The 20,998-nt window shown below is 34.4% G+C and overlaps 1 protein-coding gene across 1 annotated transcript in view; it reads left to right on the forward strand.

Annotated features, from left to right (window-relative positions):
* SEPT7 (septin 7) overlaps window positions 1-20,998 on the forward strand; it is a 99,479-nt gene that overhangs the window by 77,142 nt on the left and 1,339 nt on the right. The window contains exons 7-12 of the mRNA XM_010831148.1: window positions 2,529-2,621; window positions 3,915-4,011; window positions 5,250-5,301; window positions 9,896-10,021; window positions 14,452-14,587; window positions 20,120-20,259. Coding sequence (XP_010829450.1) covers window positions 2,529-2,621; window positions 3,915-4,011; window positions 5,250-5,301; window positions 9,896-10,021; window positions 14,452-14,587; window positions 20,120-20,259 — 644 coding nt within the window. The remainder of the gene's footprint in view (window positions 1-2,528; window positions 2,622-3,914; window positions 4,012-5,249; window positions 5,302-9,895; window positions 10,022-14,451; window positions 14,588-20,119; window positions 20,260-20,998) is intronic.

Genomic DNA, 20,998 nt, shown 5'->3' on the forward strand with positions numbered 1-20,998 from the left:
CACACTCAGTCTCCCACATTGCAGGCGGATTCTTTACTAGCTGAGCCACAAGGGAAGCTCCATTTTAGATTTTCTGTATAGCTTGTGCCACTGCCTCTCCCCACACCCTTTATAGAAGTATTACTTTCCTAGACTGAATTTCTGGGGAGAGGATTACTTTTTAAAGGGTATAATTATTTTATTACCCCTCCCCCCCCCCCCCCATTTTGTCTTGGTGCTTTCTCAATAAAACAGTCAAAATTCCTTTTATGACAGGTATGTTTGTTGCAGTGCCTTGCCAGCATTGTCATTATTTTTTTTTAAACTTTTTTGGATTAAGGTGATGCCTAATAATGTCTTTAACTTTCAGTTTTCCAGAAAAGCTGAACATTTTAAAGCAGGGGTTTAGTTTTCCCTCAGTGTTATGTTTTTGGTTTATTATATATTGTATCTTATGAAATGGTAGGATCAGTTTCTAGAACTACTTTCCTATTCTAGTAGCCTATTTTTAAATTTTAGGCCAGTGTTATGTCTTTTAAGAGCTTCCCTGGTAGCTCAGACAGTAAAGAATCTGCCTGCAGTGCAGGAAACCTGGGTTTGATCCCTGGGTCACGAAGATCTCCTTGACAAGGGAATGTCTATCCACTCCAGTATTCTTGAGAATTCCATGGACAGAGGAGCCTGCAGGCTACAGTCCATGGGGTTGCAAAGACTTGGACACAACTGAGCATCTAGCACTATATGTCTTTTAAATTGAAGCTAAGTTGTATAATATTTTAAAATAGATTTTAGAGTTTATTATCTCTTACTGTCCTTCTAGTTTTTTGTAACAAAGTACTTTGGTTCTTCATCTTTTTCAGTATGAATTTTAGAATAACTTGAAAACTATTAGAAAAACAAAAACCTGTGGAAATTTGCTTTGAAATTGTGTTAAATCTGTATAAATTTTTAGAATGTTTTACTACATCATTTTTACTGTATCTGATATTTCTACCAGGAAATTTTTTATTTTACATTTATTAGCTCCATTTTTATTTTGTAATTTGCTGTTTCTAAGTTCAGATACTAATCATATAGTATTAGTAATATTTCTCTTTTATCTTAATTTGGAATTGTACTAAAAATGAAGAAATAAAAAAGGTGAATAAGCAGTGATCTCTACTTCCAAATTGGTCACTTGCAATGGTTGTCAATTTACTTTTTCTTTATTTATTCTTTAAAAAAAAGCAGGGGGGCAGGGACAGGTAGTGTTTAACCAGAGGTGTTTATCCGACTCATGTAGAGAACTTTTTCAAAATGAGTTATTGGACCACAGCTCTACTAGTTGGTTTTGTAGGTTAAAATACAGCTTTGTATTTGTTATCGTGAAGAAGCTCACTTGGGCTATTTTAATATACAACCTCTGACTAAAAGCCATTGCTCTTAGAGCTAGCTACTAGTCTTTCTTTTTTCTTCTAGGCATGTATCAGGTTGGCCAAAAAGTGTGTTCAGAAAGCTTACCAAAAAACCTAAATGAACTTTTTGGCCAACATTAGGTTGGCACATAATCTGACACCTCATCATTTATTCTTAGGTTTTTTTTTCTAACTAGATACATAACCCAGTTATAAAAGATAGGTGGTCTTGTTTATTTCCACGGCAATTCTGTCTGCTTTGGTAGCCGTGTAGCACATTTTGTTTCAGGTCCCTTTACTGCTGCTGGGGACCCTGGTAGTGAGTGTAACATTAAACCACCAGTACAGGCAGGGAGCTAGTTTTAGGTTTATTAGCCATCAGTTTGTTTGTTATAAGTTTGAATAGGGTAGGTAATTCAACACTATTTGGATGTCTGTATTCTTATTTGAATTTAGAGTGACTTTGGACAAAATAAATTAATTTGAGGTCACTTCTGATGTTACTAGTAAGTTGTCTTTCTTTTTTTCTGTATTCTCATTGATTATTATTATAAATTCATTAGCTTCTTAATTTCCAGGGCGTGTTTTCTCCCTGTGTGCTTGCCTGATCTTTTATCTGTTGCTCCTTGATGTGTGTGTATCCACACGTACATGCAAGGATATTTTCTGATAAGTACATATTTTTTCCCCTAGAGCCAGTGTTATACTTAATTTTATTTACCTTTGCTCAATTCTGCTAAAAACTTTAGGTGAGTTTAAGCTCTGTTGATTCAGCTGAATAAAATAGTTGGTAAGAATTTGTCTAAAGGTATCTCAGGCATTATAAATAAATGACCCAAAACCACTAGAGTAGAAATCAACTAGTGAAGCTGTTTCTGGACTCTTACTTCATTTTTAGAACTCTTTGGGTATTGTAACCTTATAAGTTTAACATTTCTGAAGCAATTGGATTTAGAGAATGGTACTTACATATAAACTTTATAGAAAAAAAACACCAGCATACTATTTTGGTTTTAAATTACATTTTGCATTGTTGAAAAACAGTAAAGGAACTGGAGCTAAAGACTCAGAAATTTAAGAAGAGTATAATAAAAATAAAGCTAATGTCTAAAATTATATGTGGTGCTCTTTTACTGACTTCCTCTTTCATCTTAGATAATGAAAGAAATCCAAGAACATAAAATTAAAATATATGAATTCCCAGAGACAGATGATGAAGAAGAAAATAAGCTTGTTAAAAAGATAAAGGTAGGTTCATTCCCATACATATACTAACATATTTTAGGGCCTTAGCAATACTATCTCGGAGAAGGCGATGGCACCCCACTCCAGTACTCTTGCCTAGAAAATCCCGTGGACAGAGGAGCTGGGTGGGCTGAGTCTGTGGGGTCGGACACGGCTGAGCGACTTCACTTTCACTTTTCACTTTCATGCATTGGAGAAGGAAATGGCAACCCACTCCAGGGTTCTTGCCTTGAGAATCCTAGGGACAGAGCAACCTGGTGGGCTGCCGTCTATGGGGTCACAAAGAGTCAGATACGACTGAAGCGACTTAGCAGCAGCAGCAGCAGCAATACTATCTATAATAGCTGCTGTAAAGACCAGAAATAGCAGTGTTTATAGCGACTTCCTGATGGTCCAGCGGTTAAGACTGTACTTCCACTTCAGGGGCCCCAACTTCAATCCTTGGTCAGGGAACTAAGAATCCCACATGCCATGTGGCATATACATATATAAATGTTTTTAAACAATTGATTTAACAAAATAAATGAGATTATTGACTGTTTAGTTCACCTTTATGGTTAACTTTGTTGTTTGACTGTTATGTATAATAAAGTATTATATGGAATAGAGAGATAAGTAACAGTTCTTGTTTTCAGATGGTTTTCAATTAACTGATTTCGTATTTTATAATTTTCCCCTTAGAAACAAACAGGTAATGGGAATGAAAGGGGAAGCATAATGAGAAGACAAAGGATTTGCTCTTAAGTACTATTATGCTTATTCTTTAAGAGCCAAACATATGTTTTATTTTGTTCTTTTATAAAAATCTATTCTGACATAATTTTCTGTATTTTTAACTTATAGTGGTTTCCTAAGTACCCTGGATCTAAAAATGATACATTGATTAATAACATTGTCTGCTTCTAGAGCTATTAAGGTTGATTTATGATCAAGTAGGCAAACTAGCCACAAGCCTCATTATTTTCCTTCTAGCTGCCAATGTATTTTTTACCCTTTTAAAATTTTCCATTATGGAACACTTCTTTTTGGAATGATGCTTTAACAAATAATCTGATCAGTATATGCCTTAGTATTCTTAAATTTTAGTGAAAGTATAATTTTGTTTATTGTTTACATTGGTAACAATGCCATACAATGGCAATTTACTAATAGTAATTGAATGACCGATGAAAGTGAATGCAAAAACTGTTGGGGTAATAATGTTTTTTGCTTACCTGTTGAGTAATGTAACTTCTTTATTCTTGAATTTGTGAGGACTACAGAGATGTATTTGAATAAGAATACTTTGTTTTGTAGGACCGTTTACCTCTTGCTGTGGTAGGTAGTAATACTATCATTGAAGTTAATGGAAAAAGGGTCAGAGGAAGGCAGTATCCTTGGGGTGTTGCAGAAGGTAAGGTTTTCTTCAGTGAATGGCTTTCTATAAGATCTCACAAATGTTATAAAAATTTGTATTTTGTAAGTAGTATAATATGCATACTGCATTGATATAGTCTAGATTTTCAAAGATCTGAATTCAGTTTCGTTGAGTCTCATCTCCTTATTAAATACATTCTTTCATTTCTCAGACCTTATGTCCTGTTGTGTCAGGCAAGTATGTGTTAAATCTTAACATTGTAGTACTTTAGAAGCCACTTGTCAGTATTCATCCTCCCACCTCTGCCTCACCATTAAGCCTATTCCTGTTTTCTTGTTTGAAAACACACTTACAATGCAGGGGTTCTTTACCTGGGGCCCAAAAATTGCTCCAAGGGATCTAATAAACCTTCTGAAATTGAAAACAATTTTGGAGAAAAGGCCTGTCATTTTTATTTGAGTCTCAGTTGGGTCTAGAACCTTAAAGAATGAGAACAACTGTCAGAAGCCCAATTAAAACGTTTGCGTTTTGCTTTCTTCAGGGCAGAAGTCAACTTCTTGGCATCACATTTTTAGAGCAAGAAAGTTTGTTATTAAGAGATCCTCTATACTAATTTTTTAAAGGAGTTTTAAACAGCAATATAATACTCTCTAATTCTTGGAAGCCTTCTTGGCATTAGACATGTTTCGCAAACTTTGTGTTCATTATACTGGTTTATACTAATATTTAATCTTCAGTGTTATAGTAACTTGGAATGAAGTTTGAGTCATGATTATAATTTGTTGATATTTAAAACATTAAAAACATACATAATTTTTAGGATATTTTCCAAGTTAATGTTCTTACGAGTGACTTTCCCAACTAGAGATACTGTGCTCACTCTCAGCTTTTTTCATCACCATGTAACCTTCAGTTTCTGAGCTGAGACTTTAAAACTAGTATAGACCTTAGAAAACTGCACAGAGGAAATTGCTTTGTATCTTTAGTTTTAGGTTATCCCCCTTTTAGTGATACATTAAAAAAAAAAAAGGAACATTAAAGTTTCTTGGCTTAGGTTTTCATTTTGGTTAACTTGTGGTTTTTCTAAAGTGATTCCTCACCCACCCTTGACCCCCAACATTAAGTACTATTTTATAGTGTTAAAGTCTTAATGAAACATTGACCTAAGGTATTTAATATTTTGTATATTCTCTCATTGTTAACACCCAGTTTCCTTTGAAAAGAATGGGTTTAGTGAAAGTAATACATATGGTCTGATTTTTTTTTTTTTGTAGTTGAAAATGGTGAACATTGTGATTTTACAATTCTAAGAAATATGTTGATAAGGTAAGTGTAAACAGTGATGAAAATAGCACAGATTTTACTTTCCCTAAATAAAATTAGTCTCAGATTTAGTTTTTTGTCTTCTATAAATTTAGCTAATTTAAATTGGTATCTTCATTCTAGCACTGAAGCAAGCACTGCCTAGAGACAAATTTGGATTATTTTGCCCAGGTTTTAAACTCTAGAGGAAAAATACAAAATAGGCTGTGTGGCTAGGGATATATAGGAAAGTGGGTCTTTCAATCATTGTAGTTTGTGTTGCGGTTTAATACTGAAAGAAATATGAAAGTAGAAAGGAACAGGCTTTTGCTCCTCTTTAATGTGAAAAGCTTGTGGAAACTGGAAGAGAAGGCTTAAGTTTTAGGTCAGAAGCTGGACTTCAAATATTTAAAAGATACACAGCTTAGTAGCTGGTGAGTGGAGCATTTTTGTTACTGAAACACTGTGAAAAACTGATCTTCCTCCCAGGAGGGAAAAACATTAGTCCTAAATTGTACCTTGTACATCTGATGAAAGAGAAGGAAATCATGTGAAAACAGGACATTGAGTTAATTCTGGTTAGAGGAACCAGGACCTGAATTAGAAAATTAACAGCAGAGAGGAAATTCTGAAGAAAAAGTTGAAAAGACCCAGAGACGGAACAAAAAGAGGATCAAAATGAACCTCATTGTTTTCATGGAGAGATAAATTCCTTCTTTATGCTATTTCATACCCTTTTGCTCTTTTTTCCCTCTCTCATCATGCTTGCTTCTCCAGACCCTCAATACATACTATTCTTTTCAGCCTCCAGTTTTAGATGTCCATCTTAAGTTGATGTCTCTTCATTTTCATACTACTCTCCACTTTCCCAGTGTACAAGAATTTCTTTAGCTATGTAGAAGTAACAGGAATATTGATGATAATTGGAAATCATGGAACAGCAACAAGATCATTCTTAAAAGTGAGGGGGACAATTTGAGTCCAACTGCTACCTCAAGAGGAAAAGGCGATGGTACCCCACTCTAGTACTCTTGCCTGGAAAATCCTATGGACGGAGGAGCCTGGTAGGCTGCAGTCCATGGGGTCGCGAAGAGTCGGACACGACTGAGCGACTTCCCTTTTACTTTTCACTTTTCATGCGTTGGAGAAGGAAATGGCAACCCACTTCAGTGTTCTTGCCTTGAGAATCCCAGGGACGTGTGAGCCTGGTGGGCTGCCGTCTCTGGGGTTGCACAGAGTCGGACACAACTGAACCGACTTAGCAGCAGCAGCTACCTCAAGAAATATAAAAGAGATGGGAGTGAATTTTGAAATTGAGATTGCCATGTAATTGATTTTTCTCAAAAGAACTCATGACTAGATGCTCTGATAGAAAGTAGATGATGGTGTTAATTCAGCCGCAGCGGTTGCCAGGCCTCACCGTGGGAGAAGAGCAAATGCACATGAAAGGATCTTCATCTTCCTTGGTTTTGAGAAAACAGTGCTTCAGGTTCTACTACGATCTTTTTGCTTTCTCTTCCATTTTGAAAATGTGACTTCAGAAGAACTAATAATCTCTGATGATTTTATATATGTAAAAAATGTTTCATAAATATTAATTGCCAGTGCATTCCCTTTGATTTTATTATTTTCCTCAATTTTAAATCTATGCTACTTTCCTAGTGCTTGAAGCAATGATAATCTTTAACTTTGTCTTACGTGTTTTTTATATATGCAGTCAGTAATTCCCTATGTACCTAAAATACTATAGAAAGGAAGGCTAGTTACTAGCCAGACTTTGAACATTTGAAGGTATGCAGCCTCCTCTCTGATGAGTGGGACTCAGTAGTATACAAGCATTACAAGCAAATGGACCATTCCTACAGGAAAGCAACAAGACATCATACATGTGTGGAAATATTAAAAATTCTAAAATTATGTAATATTACATAATTTTTATATATGATATATATAAATAGATATATGCTATGATGATAACATTTACATTTATTAAAGAAATTCAGAGTAAGTATTAAGTAGTATATTTTCATGGAGCAGAACCAGATAGAGAAGGATTTATGAAAATAGTTACCTTAAGATGGATTAAGATAAATAGAGTCATCAGATGTTTAACTGTGGGATTGGGAGTTATCCTACTTAACATTTTTATCAAGTAGAATGAAGATATTGTCTTCAACTTCTTGAGGTAGATGGTTATGCAATTTTGCTTAATAAAAATTTCATTTATTTGTTAAATTTGTTTTAGCACACTTGTTTTTTCTTTCCTAAGGCATAAGTGTTCACTTAAACTTCTGCTAGATGTTTACTTTGCCTCTTAACATAATTTTTCATTTATAGTCTTTGAAACGTGTAAAACATCCTTGATAAATATACTTAGAAAATAAGTTTAGGAATATTTTACTTTATTGCTTTTCCTTCTAAGTTCAGAGGAGAGGTAAGGTATATGGTATGTAGCTCATGTCTTTATGATAAAGGTACCTAGTAGATATTTAATAAATACTTGAAGGAAATATCAATACCAATATTCCATATGTCTATGAGTTCCAATTAAGTGAAATCCTATAGGTTAAAGTCAGGAGTAGTGATTGCTTCTAAGAAAGACCCAAGTTCAAAGCTATGTCATTTTGCTAATTTAGAGAACTGACTGTTGCAGACAAAGCAAGGAAGACAATGGAAAAGAGGAAAACTTGATAAAAATAATTTCAGGATATGGCAGTAGATAGTGCCAAAATCAAATAGAGAAGGAAAACAAAAGGAGAGAAGAGAATGGTATAGTATCAGCAATCAGGAAATGGAAAAGATAAATACATTCAAGAAACTGTGGAGAGAATACTGATTATTTTAAGTGTGGAAGAATGAGTTGATTTTTAAGAGTAAAATAAAATGTGTTTAATTAAGTGGAAATAGATACTTTTATAACCTGAAAAATACCAGAACCAAGTCATCATAAAAAAAGGTTATTTTAGTGAAAGGGAAAAATCTTTCATTATCTAAAGTGTTCAATGACATTAACAAAAATAGTTTAATAGCTAGTTAATAAGTCCGCCTTATTTTATATATCTTGTATTTCAGCTACTAAGTACTTTATATCAGGTCCTTTAATGATTTTTTTAATGATGCGTTGATGAGGTAATATATGATATTTAAAATTACAAAAAGATTGTTTTATACTGGCATGGTTATTTGTTTTTATTATTCTCTACTTAGAGAAATTGAAAACAGTTATGTGTCCTAGAAAATCAACAAGTTTATCACATCTCAGCTCCAAATAAGTTTTTTGCAGGGCCCATTATATGCTGTATGGCAAGAGTGCAAAAGGTGTTGGCACGTGTTTTGTAAAAGGGGATGTTTATAGTTGACGAGGTTATATGCTGTCACCTGTCACATATACTGGTACCATAGAAAAGACTGGCAGCCAAGGAGAAGGTTGTCTTGGGTTAGAGTGGCTTGACTTCGACTGCCAGGAGAGCTCCCAAAGCAGAATGGAAGAACTCTGAAGTAAGTTTGAGAGTCAGTGACAAATTCAGTCCCAATCATTGGATATGCTCGGAGTAAGAAACTGTCTGACTTGACAGAAGTAGAGAAGGATAGAGCTTTAGATAATTCCAGTGGCCATAGAAAGTGTATATTCATTAAGGGGCAGAGTATAAAGGACAATGAGACTTGTGGAAAACCCAGTCTTAGAAATAGGAGTAAACTATCAGAGAACTGCACAAAAATGTTCAGTAGAGGATGAATTATAGTAATTGGCCATCACAAAAGGGAAAAGTAATAGTAAATGTTTCTTGGCTGTCAGGCAGAATAAAAACAGAATAACACCTTTATGTTTGTCTCTCATAAGGGAGTTTTGGTAAAGTGGTAGAGATGAAAGGGGATTAGAAATGCAGGAATGGATGATGACAAAAAGGAAGATAGAATGATACAGAGTACTGCCACACCGTGTATATCCAAGAATATTGCATTGGTAAAGGATACAATAGAGCAGCTCACAGGAGTCTTTTAGCATCTTGAAACACTAGGGAATGGTAAAATTGTCTCATGTATAGGTATCTCCTATATATTGATTTTATGTATCATAGATAATGTCTGCTATGAGCAGACATTCATTAACCAGAATACCACATTTACCAGACAATTGGAATAAACAGAAATTTATTCAAAATTAAAATTTCCCAGTTTGAATCCAACTTGATATGTAATCTATGTATTCCTATATATTAACCTGAATAAAAACTCAAATATTAGTAATATTAAGGAAATATTAAGGAAAGCAATTTCTTTTAGGTTTCTGAACTTCAGTAGGAACTAATCTACCTTTCCTTCTCTAGTAAAATAAAATAATATACTGTAAAGGTAAATACTTTTCTCTAGCATTGTCATTGTTTAGTAAATGTTTTGAGAGAATTTATGGCTTCTAAACTTTAATTTGGAACTTAAATGTCCATTAATGTCAAGTTAGCTCATTGTATCTTGCTTCCCCTTACATGTAAGTGAAGACAGATAAATGCTGTCTTCCTTGAAAAGTTTCATCTGAATTTTTTGTTTGCTAAAATTTTGAATTTACACCAAAGCTTTTTTAATAGAAGCAAATTATTTATGTGTCTTTTATTTATGACAGAACACATATGCAGGACTTGAAAGATGTCACTAATAATGTACACTATGAGAACTACCGGAGCAGAAAACTGGCAGCTGTGACTTATAATGGAGTTGATAATAACAAGAATAAAGGGCAACTTACTAAGTAAGTATATATCAATTCCTGCCATGAATGGCATTATTTATTTAGTAAAAAATCATATTATTTCGTTGCCATCAAATTCCTCTTGGCTACTCAATAGAAAATTGGAATAGTGTTCTTTATGGGCTTCCCTAGTGGCTCAGATGATAAAGAATCTGCCTGCAATGCAGGAGTCCCAGGTTTGATCCCTGTGTTGGGAAGGTCCCCTGGAGAAGGGAATGGCTACCCATTCCAGTATTCTTCTCTGGAGAATTCCACAGAGGAGCCTGGTGAGCTATACAGTCCATGGGTCACAAGGAATCGGATATAACCGAGTGACTAACACTTTTACTTTTTCATACATTATTATTTTTTTAGACATAATGCTATTGCACATCTAATAAAGTATAGTATAAACATAACTTACATGCCCTGGGAAGCCAAAAAACTTGTGTGATTCACTCTATTTCTGTATTTGTTTTGCTTTATTGAGATGGTTAAGTTGTGGTTACCTTTTTCCCATATGTTAATTTTATTTTTGTTTTCTATAGCCTTCTCCATCTGTATCAATAACTGAATTCATAGAAATGGCTGAAAATACAGGTTTCCAAAGGGTAATCCTCATAACTCCTTTGGTACATGACAAAGTTTTCATTGATCTAAAGATACATAAAGACAATTTTCTGAAATCCCCTCCCCTTTTTTTTTAAATTACATCTTTTATTCATGTGTCCTTTCATGAAAATATGATGATGGTATTGTTTTATTTATGTTTAGTTTTAACACTCTCACTTGGCAAAATAAAATGTTAGTAACTATTGTTTCCCAAAATGTTTGGAAACTTTTGTTGCTCTTTGAAATCCTTAATTTAACTGAAATTCTGTTGGATAATGCTGTATGAAAATTGCTACATGTTTATATACATAGTGACCTGCCAAACCACCAAACTAAGAAGCAAAAGTATGTAAATGTACTTGCTTAATGAGTTCTTCAGGAAAGACCACATATAATTTAAATGAAATTTGGTTCTTTTCGTTTGCTCAAAATGTAATACATTTGAGCATTTATACATTTATACAACCAAAATGTAGGTTGTATAACACAACCACAGTAGGGTCTTAGGTCAGCCTTAAATGTGGTCCTTGCTGTGATTCTGTTATTGGTCACATGAAAAGGGTAAGTCATTTATCAGGATCTCCTTGAAAAGATCCCTAAAAGAAGCTAAGTTGCATCTTTGAGGATTTAATATGATGTTCAGGTTATGTTGGCCTGTTTTTTTAAAAATCTTTTACCGGGTCTTTTTATTTTTTTGATTGAGTTACATTGAATTTCTCTAACAAGTTTAAGTTTATAAGCTTTAGCTGGTTTATGTGTGTCAACAAGCATTTTCATTAAAAAGTGGGCAGACAATGAAATAATTTAAATGGTTTTTCTAGCTATCTAATAAAGTTTCATTTGAAAAAAAGTGATGACAAAAAGTTATCCTTTTTCCTGTTTTCTGCATTATAAACACATTTTTGTATTACGGTTTTCTAAATAGCACTTTAATAAAGATGACTAGATTGAGATGCTAATTAATTTAACAATTAGATTTACAAAGTCATTTTGACTGGTAAGAGTCTTCAAAAAATTAATTTTTTATATGTGTGACTATTTTCTTATAACACTGAAATATCACTCTTAGAGGCAAGTATTTTTACAAGGTTGAAAGACAAAGTACAAAGTACCTCAAGTGTGAAATATTGAACATCTTTTTAAAAGTATGCATATGTAAATAGGTTTAGAAATTTGAGCAGACTGTCAGAAGATAGTTGCATAGCATATTTACTTTGATAATGATTTGGTATAGGGATTAGTAACAGAATTTGGAAAAGAAATTAACTATCTTCAACAAATTTGGCCATAAACTTTTGTTTTAGGAACATGAAAGTGAAAGTTGCTCAGTTGTGACCGACTCTTTGTGACCCCACAGACTATAGTCCATGGAATTCTCCAGGCCACAGTCCTGGAGTGGGTAGGATCCTTTCCCTTTCCCTTCTCCAGGGGATCATCCCAACCCGGGGATTGAACCCAGGTCTCCTGCATTGCAGGTGGATTCTTTACCAGCTGAGCCCCTTAATTGTAAAATCTGTGGATTTGCTTTTAATTGCTGTTTTTATTGTGGTTTACTGTAAGTGCGTTTTGTTGATGTTTAGTCACTTAAGTTATGTCCCACTTCTGTGACCACATGGACTGTAGCCCTCCAGGCTGTTCTGTCCATGAGATTTCCCAGGCAAGAAAACTGGAGAGGGTTACCTTTTTCTTCTCCATTTATGTGTGCTAATAAGTCTCTGTATTTTTTGTTCTTTTAGATATGGCACACTTGAAGACATTTCATTTGTTTTTCCAAAGACATAAGCAGTTTTAGTATGTAAAGATTTTTAATATTTAAAAACAAATTTTAAAACATCAAAGCTCTACAGTCTTCTGTTTTCCTCCAAGAGTTATTTAAATGATAATTTAGGTGACAGTGTTCCACTCTTAGTAAGGTGGTAGGTAGCCTTTTCATGTGCAAAGTATACTACAAATTCTTTACATTTATATGGATTGGCTTATTCCTCCCAAGGATGAAATTAAAGAGTATTATATAGATAGGTTATTATTAGTGAGAATATATATTTAACTTTAAAATCACAATTCCATCTGAATTTTAATTTTTTAAAATTTTAGTGTTTACTTATAATTTATTTAATGTTTACAATATATTTTCAAGTTGCAACAGTGTTGTTGGGTAGTCTTAAGTTGCTTAACATATTCAGTTATTTAAGATGGCCAATTCAAAAATCGTTTTTATGAGTATTTTTTTCCTAGAGCCTAAAAGTGTTTTGGAGAATGGCAGAAGTGAGTTTTATAGAAATCAAACAAAAGCTTTGAACCCTATTACTAGAAAAAATGCTTGTATGAACACACAACACACACACACACGTTTGTTGTATGATTTCAGGACATTCATTGACACTCTGCCCAAGAGATCTGAGGCACCTATATTAAAAATACCTGCCATAAATATATCAGCTTTTAGTGAAATAATGATATTTACACTTTAAAACTTGTTCCAGTTTACCTGGCTTTTTGAATGTTGATTCTCCTAAGTTAATGTTTGGTTTATTTTCGTTTTCAGAACTTCTGATTAATTGTTTAATTATTAAAACATACTGCAGGTTTGTTATTTTGATGAAGAAATATCCTTTAGTTAAGTAACATTTTGTTCTAACTTACACTAATTGCAAAAACAAATCCTCTTGGTCACAATGGTACATCACATTTTTGTCTTTCCTTTTTGCTAAGAAAAATCAGTAAGGCAGTGTTCTTTCTGTCCTGTTGTTCATTTAATACATTCCATCTTGGTCTCTTGTTCTCCTCCTTGATAGGGAAGAATAGTGCTATGATGGTCAGAAATATTCAGCCTCATAAGGAGAGAAGTCACCATAATCAGAGTGTGTCAAATCAAGATTAAAGTGACTAGCCTTGAAGTTATAGATGAAATACAAAGCCTGATTTTGTTTTTAAGCCACAATTTAACTTTTTTAACCACTTTATTCATTTAGGTTTGCAATTAAATGGTCAAAGTTTGTTTTTCTGGAAGCGCAATATATGTGTTTTATCAACAAAGTCAGAAAAGGAAGGGCCTGCCTCTTTTAAGCTGTCCCAGTGTATTGGAATAGGTTTTTAGAGATCCTGAAGGCTACAGAGCCCACTTTTCTCTCTTCTCTGGGACTGTAGTAGGTTGCTGCTACTTTGCCATTCTCTTTTCTCTAAAAGTATACTAGCTTTCACATAAAGCATATTTGTAGTATTTTTCAACATAAAATTTTGGAAAACATTGTGCAGAGATTTGAGTCTGTGGACTTTAATAGAGTGAACTACTTTTTAATGTCTGTTTTCTGGCATTTCAGAAATGTCAGGATATCATTTGCTTCTGATGCTCTCTTTTTCTGCCTCCCTTCCTCCTCCTCCATTAACTCAATACCATTTTTTCATATTAAAATTTTGTTTAAAAATTAATTTTCTTCTAGTTTTTCTTTTTGAGAATGTATTTAGGAAATGTGTCTTTTCCATTTTCCTTATACAGTCTGTTTTATGTGTTTTCTTTAGATTTGATATGCATTAGGTTTGGGGAGACTTCAGGTTATGAAACTTCATGGAAGGAAGTTCTAGATTGTAAATATTCATTTTAAAAGTTTCTGAAGAATTTTTTCATATGTTCATACATAAAACTTCAAATCTGTGTTCTATGTTATTTAAGGTGGTGTCAGAATAATTAAAAGCTTCTTTTGAAGCTTGTTTTCAAAAAACAGAAAGCAGAGAATTTAGTAATGGCATACAGCAGCTCATTTGTTTTCATCACTTTCAGAGTTTTATATTACACTTTTCATTTTTAGACATTTAATGATTATCTTTAATGTTCATAATAGGAGCCCTCTTGCACAAATGGAAGAAGAAAGAAGGGAACATGTAGCTAAAATGAAGAAGATGGAGATGGAGATGGAACAGGTGTTTGAGATGAAGGTCAAAGAAAAAGTTCAAAAACTGAAGGACTCTGAAGCTGAGGTAATTAACCATATATTTTCACCTTTGACAGAATACTCCTTTTCAAAATAATGTCTTGAATAAAATTGATAATGTAACCGTCCTATAGATTTTTTCACATGTAATATGCAAATTTAATGTGCCTCTGTGTGTTCAGTCGAACTCTTTGCAACCCCATGGATTGTAACCTGCCAGGCTCCTCTGTCCATGGGGTTTCCCAGACGAGAATGTTGGACTGAGTTGCCATTTCCTCCTCCAAGGGAGCTTCCCAACCCAGGGATTGAACCCACATCTCCTTGTCTCCTGCATTGGCAGGCAGAGTCTTACATCTGAGCCACCTGGGAAGTCAGTCAGTTTAGTCACTCAGTCCTGTCCGACTCATTGCGACCTCATGAACCACAGTACGCCAGGCCTCCCTGTCCCTCACCAACTCCCGGAATTTACCCAAACTCATGTCCATTGAGTCAGTGATGCCATCCAACCATCTCATCTTATGTCGTCCCCTTCTCCTCCTGCCCTCAATCTTTCCCAGCATCAGGGTCTTTTCAAATGAGTCAGCTCTTCGCATCAGGTGGCCACAGTATTGGAGTTTCAGCTTCAACATCAGTCCTTCCAAAGAACATCCAGGACTGATCTCCTTTAGGATGGACTGGTTGGATCTCCTTGCAGTCCAAGGGACTCTCAAGAGTCTTCTCCAACACCACAGTTCAAAAGCATCAATTCTTCGGCACATAGCTTTCTTTATGTCCAACTCTCACATCCATACATGACCACTGGAAAAACCATAGCCTTGAATAGATAGACATTTGTTGGCAAAGTAATGTCTCTGCTTTTTAATATGCTGTCTAGGTTGATCATAACTTTGCTTCCAAGCAGTAAGCATCTTTTAATTTCCTGGTTGCAGTCACCATCTGCAGTGATTTTGGAGCCCAGAAAAATAAAGTCTGACACTGTTTCCACTGTTTGCCCATCTGTTTGCCATGAAGTCCTGCGACCGGATGCCATGATCTTCGTTTTCTGAATGTTGAGCTTTAAGCCAACTTTTTCACTCTCCTCTTTCACCTTCATCAAGAGGCTTCTTAGTTCCTCTTCACTTTCTGCCATAAGGGTGGGGTCATCTGTATATCTGAGATTATTCAGATTTCTCCCGGCAATCTTGATTCCAGCTTGTGCTTCTTCCAGCCCAGCGTTTCTCATGATGTACTCTGCATAGAAGTTAAATAAGCAGGGTGAAAATATACAGCCTTGACGAACTCCTTTTCCTATTTGGAACCGGTCTGTTGTTCCATGTCCAGTTCTAACTGTTACTTCCTGACCTGCATATAGATTTCTACAAGAGGCAGGTCAGGTGATCTGGTATTCCCATCTCTTTCAGAATTTTCCACAGTTTATTATGAGCCACACAGTCAAAGGCTTTGGCATAGTCAATAAAGCAGAAATAGATGTTTTTTTGGAACTCTCTTGCTTTTTCGATGATCCAGCAGATGCTGGCAATTTGATCTCTGGTTCCTCTGCCTTTTCTAAAACCAGCTTGAACATCTGGAAGTTCATGGTTCACGTATTGCTAAAGCCTGGCTTGGAGAGTTTTAAGCATCACCTTACTGGCATGTGATTTACAATAATATATATTTTAGTAATCTGTTTAGATACAAGTATACTTGGTAGGAAGACATAGTAGAATACCTAAAATAAATTTTATTAGCTATAGTTTAAAAATTATGAGAAATGAAATTTTAAGCCTTTCCATGTAGTCGATATAAGAAAGTAACAGAGTTTTGGGTAGATACAAAAATAAAAACTAATTTTAGGATAGTAATAATTGACCAGACTTACTTGCATTTGAATGGAGAAAGAAAGAACCTTAATTAAACTTTGGGCATGCTGTGATAAATTACAGACAAAAAAAATGAAGGAATGTGATTTTTGTAGATGAGTTGGGCCTTATGTAACCCTAGTGTCAGTGTAATTCAGTTGCAAAAATCAGGTAGGGTAGTGACAAAGCATTCCATCAAGCTGTTCTGCTACCTTAGAATCCCTCTACGTGTTGAAGCATATGTTTAGTTTCTATTAATCAAAAAGATCATGAAGACATATCCATCTGTAAGTGATAATAAATAAAAGATGGAGGAAAAAGAACACTTAACACAAGAATCTATAAAGTATATTTGGCTTGATGTCCAAGAACAGGAGAAGAAACTATAGGTAAACACAAATCAACAATTTCAGTATGATGTTTTCTTAGCATAGATTTATTATCATTGTGCTGAAAATTACTTTTAAATATGTAGGATGACATTAATATGAAATACTTTAAAAATTTTTTTAATTGGAGGATAGTTGCTTTACAGTATTGTGTTTCTGCCATTCGTCAACATGAATCAGTCATACAATATGAAATATTTTAAAAATTACTTTTAATGACAAAATTCAGTGGTTAAATGTGGATCCACTAATATAATAATACTGGTATTTAAACATATTAAGAAGAGACTCAGGTTAGTTTGTTACGTCCTTACAGTTGGTCTCTTTGCTTTTGTAATTAATTACTGCATAAAATACATAAGCTTTCTTTGACTAAATATATGTTTGCTAAGTCACTTCAGTCGTGTCCAACTCTGTGCGACCCCATAGACAGCAGCCCACCAGGCTCCCCTGTCCCTGGGATTCTCCAGGCAAGAACACTGGAGTGGGTTGCCATTTCCTTCTCCAATGCATGAAAGTGAAAAGTGAAAGTGAAGTCGCTCAGTCGTGTCCGACCCTCAGCGACCCCATGGACTGCAGCCTTCCAGGCTCCTCCGTCCGTGGGATTTTCCAGGCAAGAGTACTGGAGTGGGGTGCCATTGCCTTCTCCGAAATATATGTTTAGTCATACTCTAATAGTATGACAAAAGTACTCTAATCCATTGAGTAGACAGAATGCAGAGTATTCAATAGTTTTGAGGAAGTGTTTCTATTCCACATTAGATTTCTCAAATTACTGAGCTTTTCATGTAATCTCTTATCACAAAAAAGTTACTTACTATTGTTGCATTTATAATATGTGTTTAATTGAGTGGGGATACAGAATAGCTTCTCCAGGTTTAAGATTGCCAACTCTGCAGAACTAGTATCCTGGGCACCTGTTATTAAGATGACATTTAGGAGATTAAGTTTTTTTTATTAATTAGGTTTTTATTAAATCTATCCATTTGAGTCTCTACCCCTTCACCAATTAATAAGTAATCTGGAGAATCCCTTTCAGAAGGTAAATAAAAACAGGAATAATCAAGAGTCTGCAGTATCTCCACACTTAGGTTTCAGTGAAAATCTAAAAGGAGTTGAATTTACATTTGAAATAGACATATTTTAGGGTCTCCTCCTAAGAGTAAATGTCATAAGCAATTATGATACTGTAGTTATAGAACCTTTGAGAGTTTTAATGATTACTGTGAATGGTGAAAAGAGTTTTGTAACACTTAATTACTCTTTGAAGAATAGTCTTCATTAGCATTGAAAGAAACTGTAAAGCCATGTGGGCCAAGTTTCCCCTAATTCTGTAAGCCATATGAAATCTATTTAACCTTGTATAATATGTTTTCTCAAGTGCTAGATATATTTGGGGCATAGCTGCTAATATCCTGCAGCACAGTGTATTAGACACAGTACTAAGCATCTTTCATAGATTATGTTATTTAATCCACACCACAGCCCTACAAGGTGGATATTATTATCTCATTTCCATTTTTTATATGAGAGAAAAGATAAATTAACTTGGTCAGTGCTGCATATCTGTAAGTCATTATTTGAATGCACTTAACTGTGCTCTCAATCCTAGACAAGTCCACAATCATGTAGCCACAATTTCGAATCTTTAAAAGCTTTGAAAACTGCAAAGCCAGAAACAGAACTAACAGTTTTATCCCCACTTGATGTGAATATTTATATACCTTGCTGCAAAAATAAAAAATGTGTTTTTATAGATGCTACCTTAGACAGCCCAGGTGTTGTTTTGTAAATATAGTAAATAGACCTTTCTAAGTAGAATTGGCTTTCGGAAATCTGAAAAATCCTGAACTGTGTAATCCATCTAACCCTAAGAATTTCTAGAAAGTGAAGGATTTGTGACCTGCACTTTTAACCTACAGCAGTTAACACAAAAGAAAATGTATATGTGATAGAAAGGTCCAGATAAAGAATGATGAGCACTTGTAACCCTACGGCCCAGTTTAAAAAATAAGGCATCATCAGTTCATTTGAGGCAGCTCTGTTTCTCTCCCCTATTGTATCCTCTCTCTCTTTCTCAGAAGTAACTATGCTGGATTGTGTGTATATAATTCCTTTGCACTTTCTCTTAATAATTAAAGGCATTTCCCTATGTTCCTGTTTTCTGACATTTTTTTAGTAATGTGTTTGCTATCATCAGGAAGATGTTACTTCAAATTTGATTCATATTTGCTTAAATATATCTTAGATGGTTTAGTTTTGTAGGAATTGCATGAAATATTTGGAATAGAAATGAATATGAAGTCACTTTTTTGGGTTTATGAAGTAACGAAGAAAACAGATTGTATGCAAAATTATAATCCAAATTCAAGATGTTAACTCATTGATGTAATACAGTCTTTAACAGAACATAATTCCTGGACATCTGAAAGTTTTTAATAAATAGTTGTTATTTGATGTAGTTAGATAGTTAGATTTATTTATTTATTTTCTGCTGTGATTGTTTTCCACAGAAATGTATTGACTAGTACCTAAATGGACTATGTAATGAACCACTAGATAAGCTCTTTGTTTCTTCAGTTACTTTGCATGTGTGTTTTTTATCTTTCAGCCAGCATTCTTTGCAGCATTAATTCTCAATATAGAAAGAACCATCTGTTTCAGAATCATGGGGGCTTGTTGAAAATGTGGATTTCTAGACTTAAAAACCCAGAAATTCTAATTCAGTATTTCTGGTTAGGTCCCGGATTCTATATTTTTAACAAGCGTTTAGGTGGTTCATATGAAGACTGACGTTTGAGAACCGCTGCTTTATAAGAATCCAGGGACCTTATCTCCTCATCTTGTAACTCTTTTATTCTTACCTATTTGCTTTCTTTTCACTTGTCTCGCGTTCTTAAACTTGGAATTACGAGACAGGTTCAGATCCTGGTTCTGCCACTTTGGCTAATGACTTTGGACAAGTGACGTAAACTCTGCCGCTGCAACTGTTTGCTCATCTAGGAGTGGGAACAGTGGTGTCTGCTCTGCCCAACTTCCTACATGTTTGTGAGTAGGGAAAAATGAGATGATAAAGATATGAATATGCCCATTATAAAGTGCTACACAACTGTAGCTTATTGTACTTTTTTTTTTTTAAACCCCTTGTTTGCCAAGATTATTCTCTTTGGTCCCTGGCATTTTGGGTGGTAAGTCCTATAGAAAGAGGATTTTTAGACAGTGCTTTCCACGTGGTACTCTGAATTTATAGCATAAGAACTGAATGCTCAGCTTTTAACATTAGACTGCATGGATGAAATGTATTTCTGATTTCTCAAACAGTTTTATTTTATGTATTGTGCTTTGAACTAGCTCCAACGGCGCCATGAGCAAATGAAAAAGAATTTGGAAGCACAGCACAAAGAATTAGAGGAAAAACGTCGTCAGTTTGAAGATGAGAAAGCAAACTGGGAAGCCCAACAACGTATTTTAGAACAACAGAACTCTTCAAGGTATCTAACATCAGATTCCCAAGAAATATGTGTATTAGCTTTAAAGAATTATTTTCCTATTTATTTTAAAAACATTAATATTTTAAGACATTGTCCACTATCATACATCCCAAGCACAAGTTATTTTCATGGATGAATATTTTATATAGATTGATGCACTGTATTATAATAGTATTTTTTCCACTGTAAACATTTTCATGACTTAATAATCTTCATAATTATAATTTAGTACCTTCATAACATTCTCTTCAGTTGACTCACCATAATTAGTTGTTTACCTCTTCCTGTCAAATATTGAACATAATGGTTGTGTGTAATTTTTGACAAACAGAGAGAGCATTGTGCAATGTTCTCTTTTATACATTTAGAGGTATATTTTTATTCTGTTGGATTATTTCATCAAGATAAAGTTTTAGATACCTAGTTTCTAATGCGGCTAATTAGTTACTCATAATTTACTCAAAAATTGGGTAGTCTTTGTACTTTGGTCTTCTTCTTTCCTCATTAGTCCCATTTAAAACTGAAAAGTTGCTTCCCTGTAAGGATTCTGTAATTTACCCTCACTGCTAAACATTTACAAGTTTAGACATTTGTTTGGTAACACAATGTGTCTATTAACTTTTCCCCTAAGAAAGACAAAAATTTATTTGTGAGAAAAAAAGCATTTCAGAATGCAGATGGCTGTAGGAGAAGAGGATCCCTTACTTGATGTCAGTTGACCTTTTTTGATTTGTACTAT

This window comes from Bison bison, unplaced genomic scaffold (genome assembly GCF_000754665.1).
Source record: "Bison bison bison isolate TAMUID 2011002044 unplaced genomic scaffold, Bison_UMD1.0 scf7180017864525, whole genome shotgun sequence".
Lineage (NCBI taxonomy): Eukaryota > Metazoa > Chordata > Mammalia > Artiodactyla > Bovidae > Bison > Bison bison.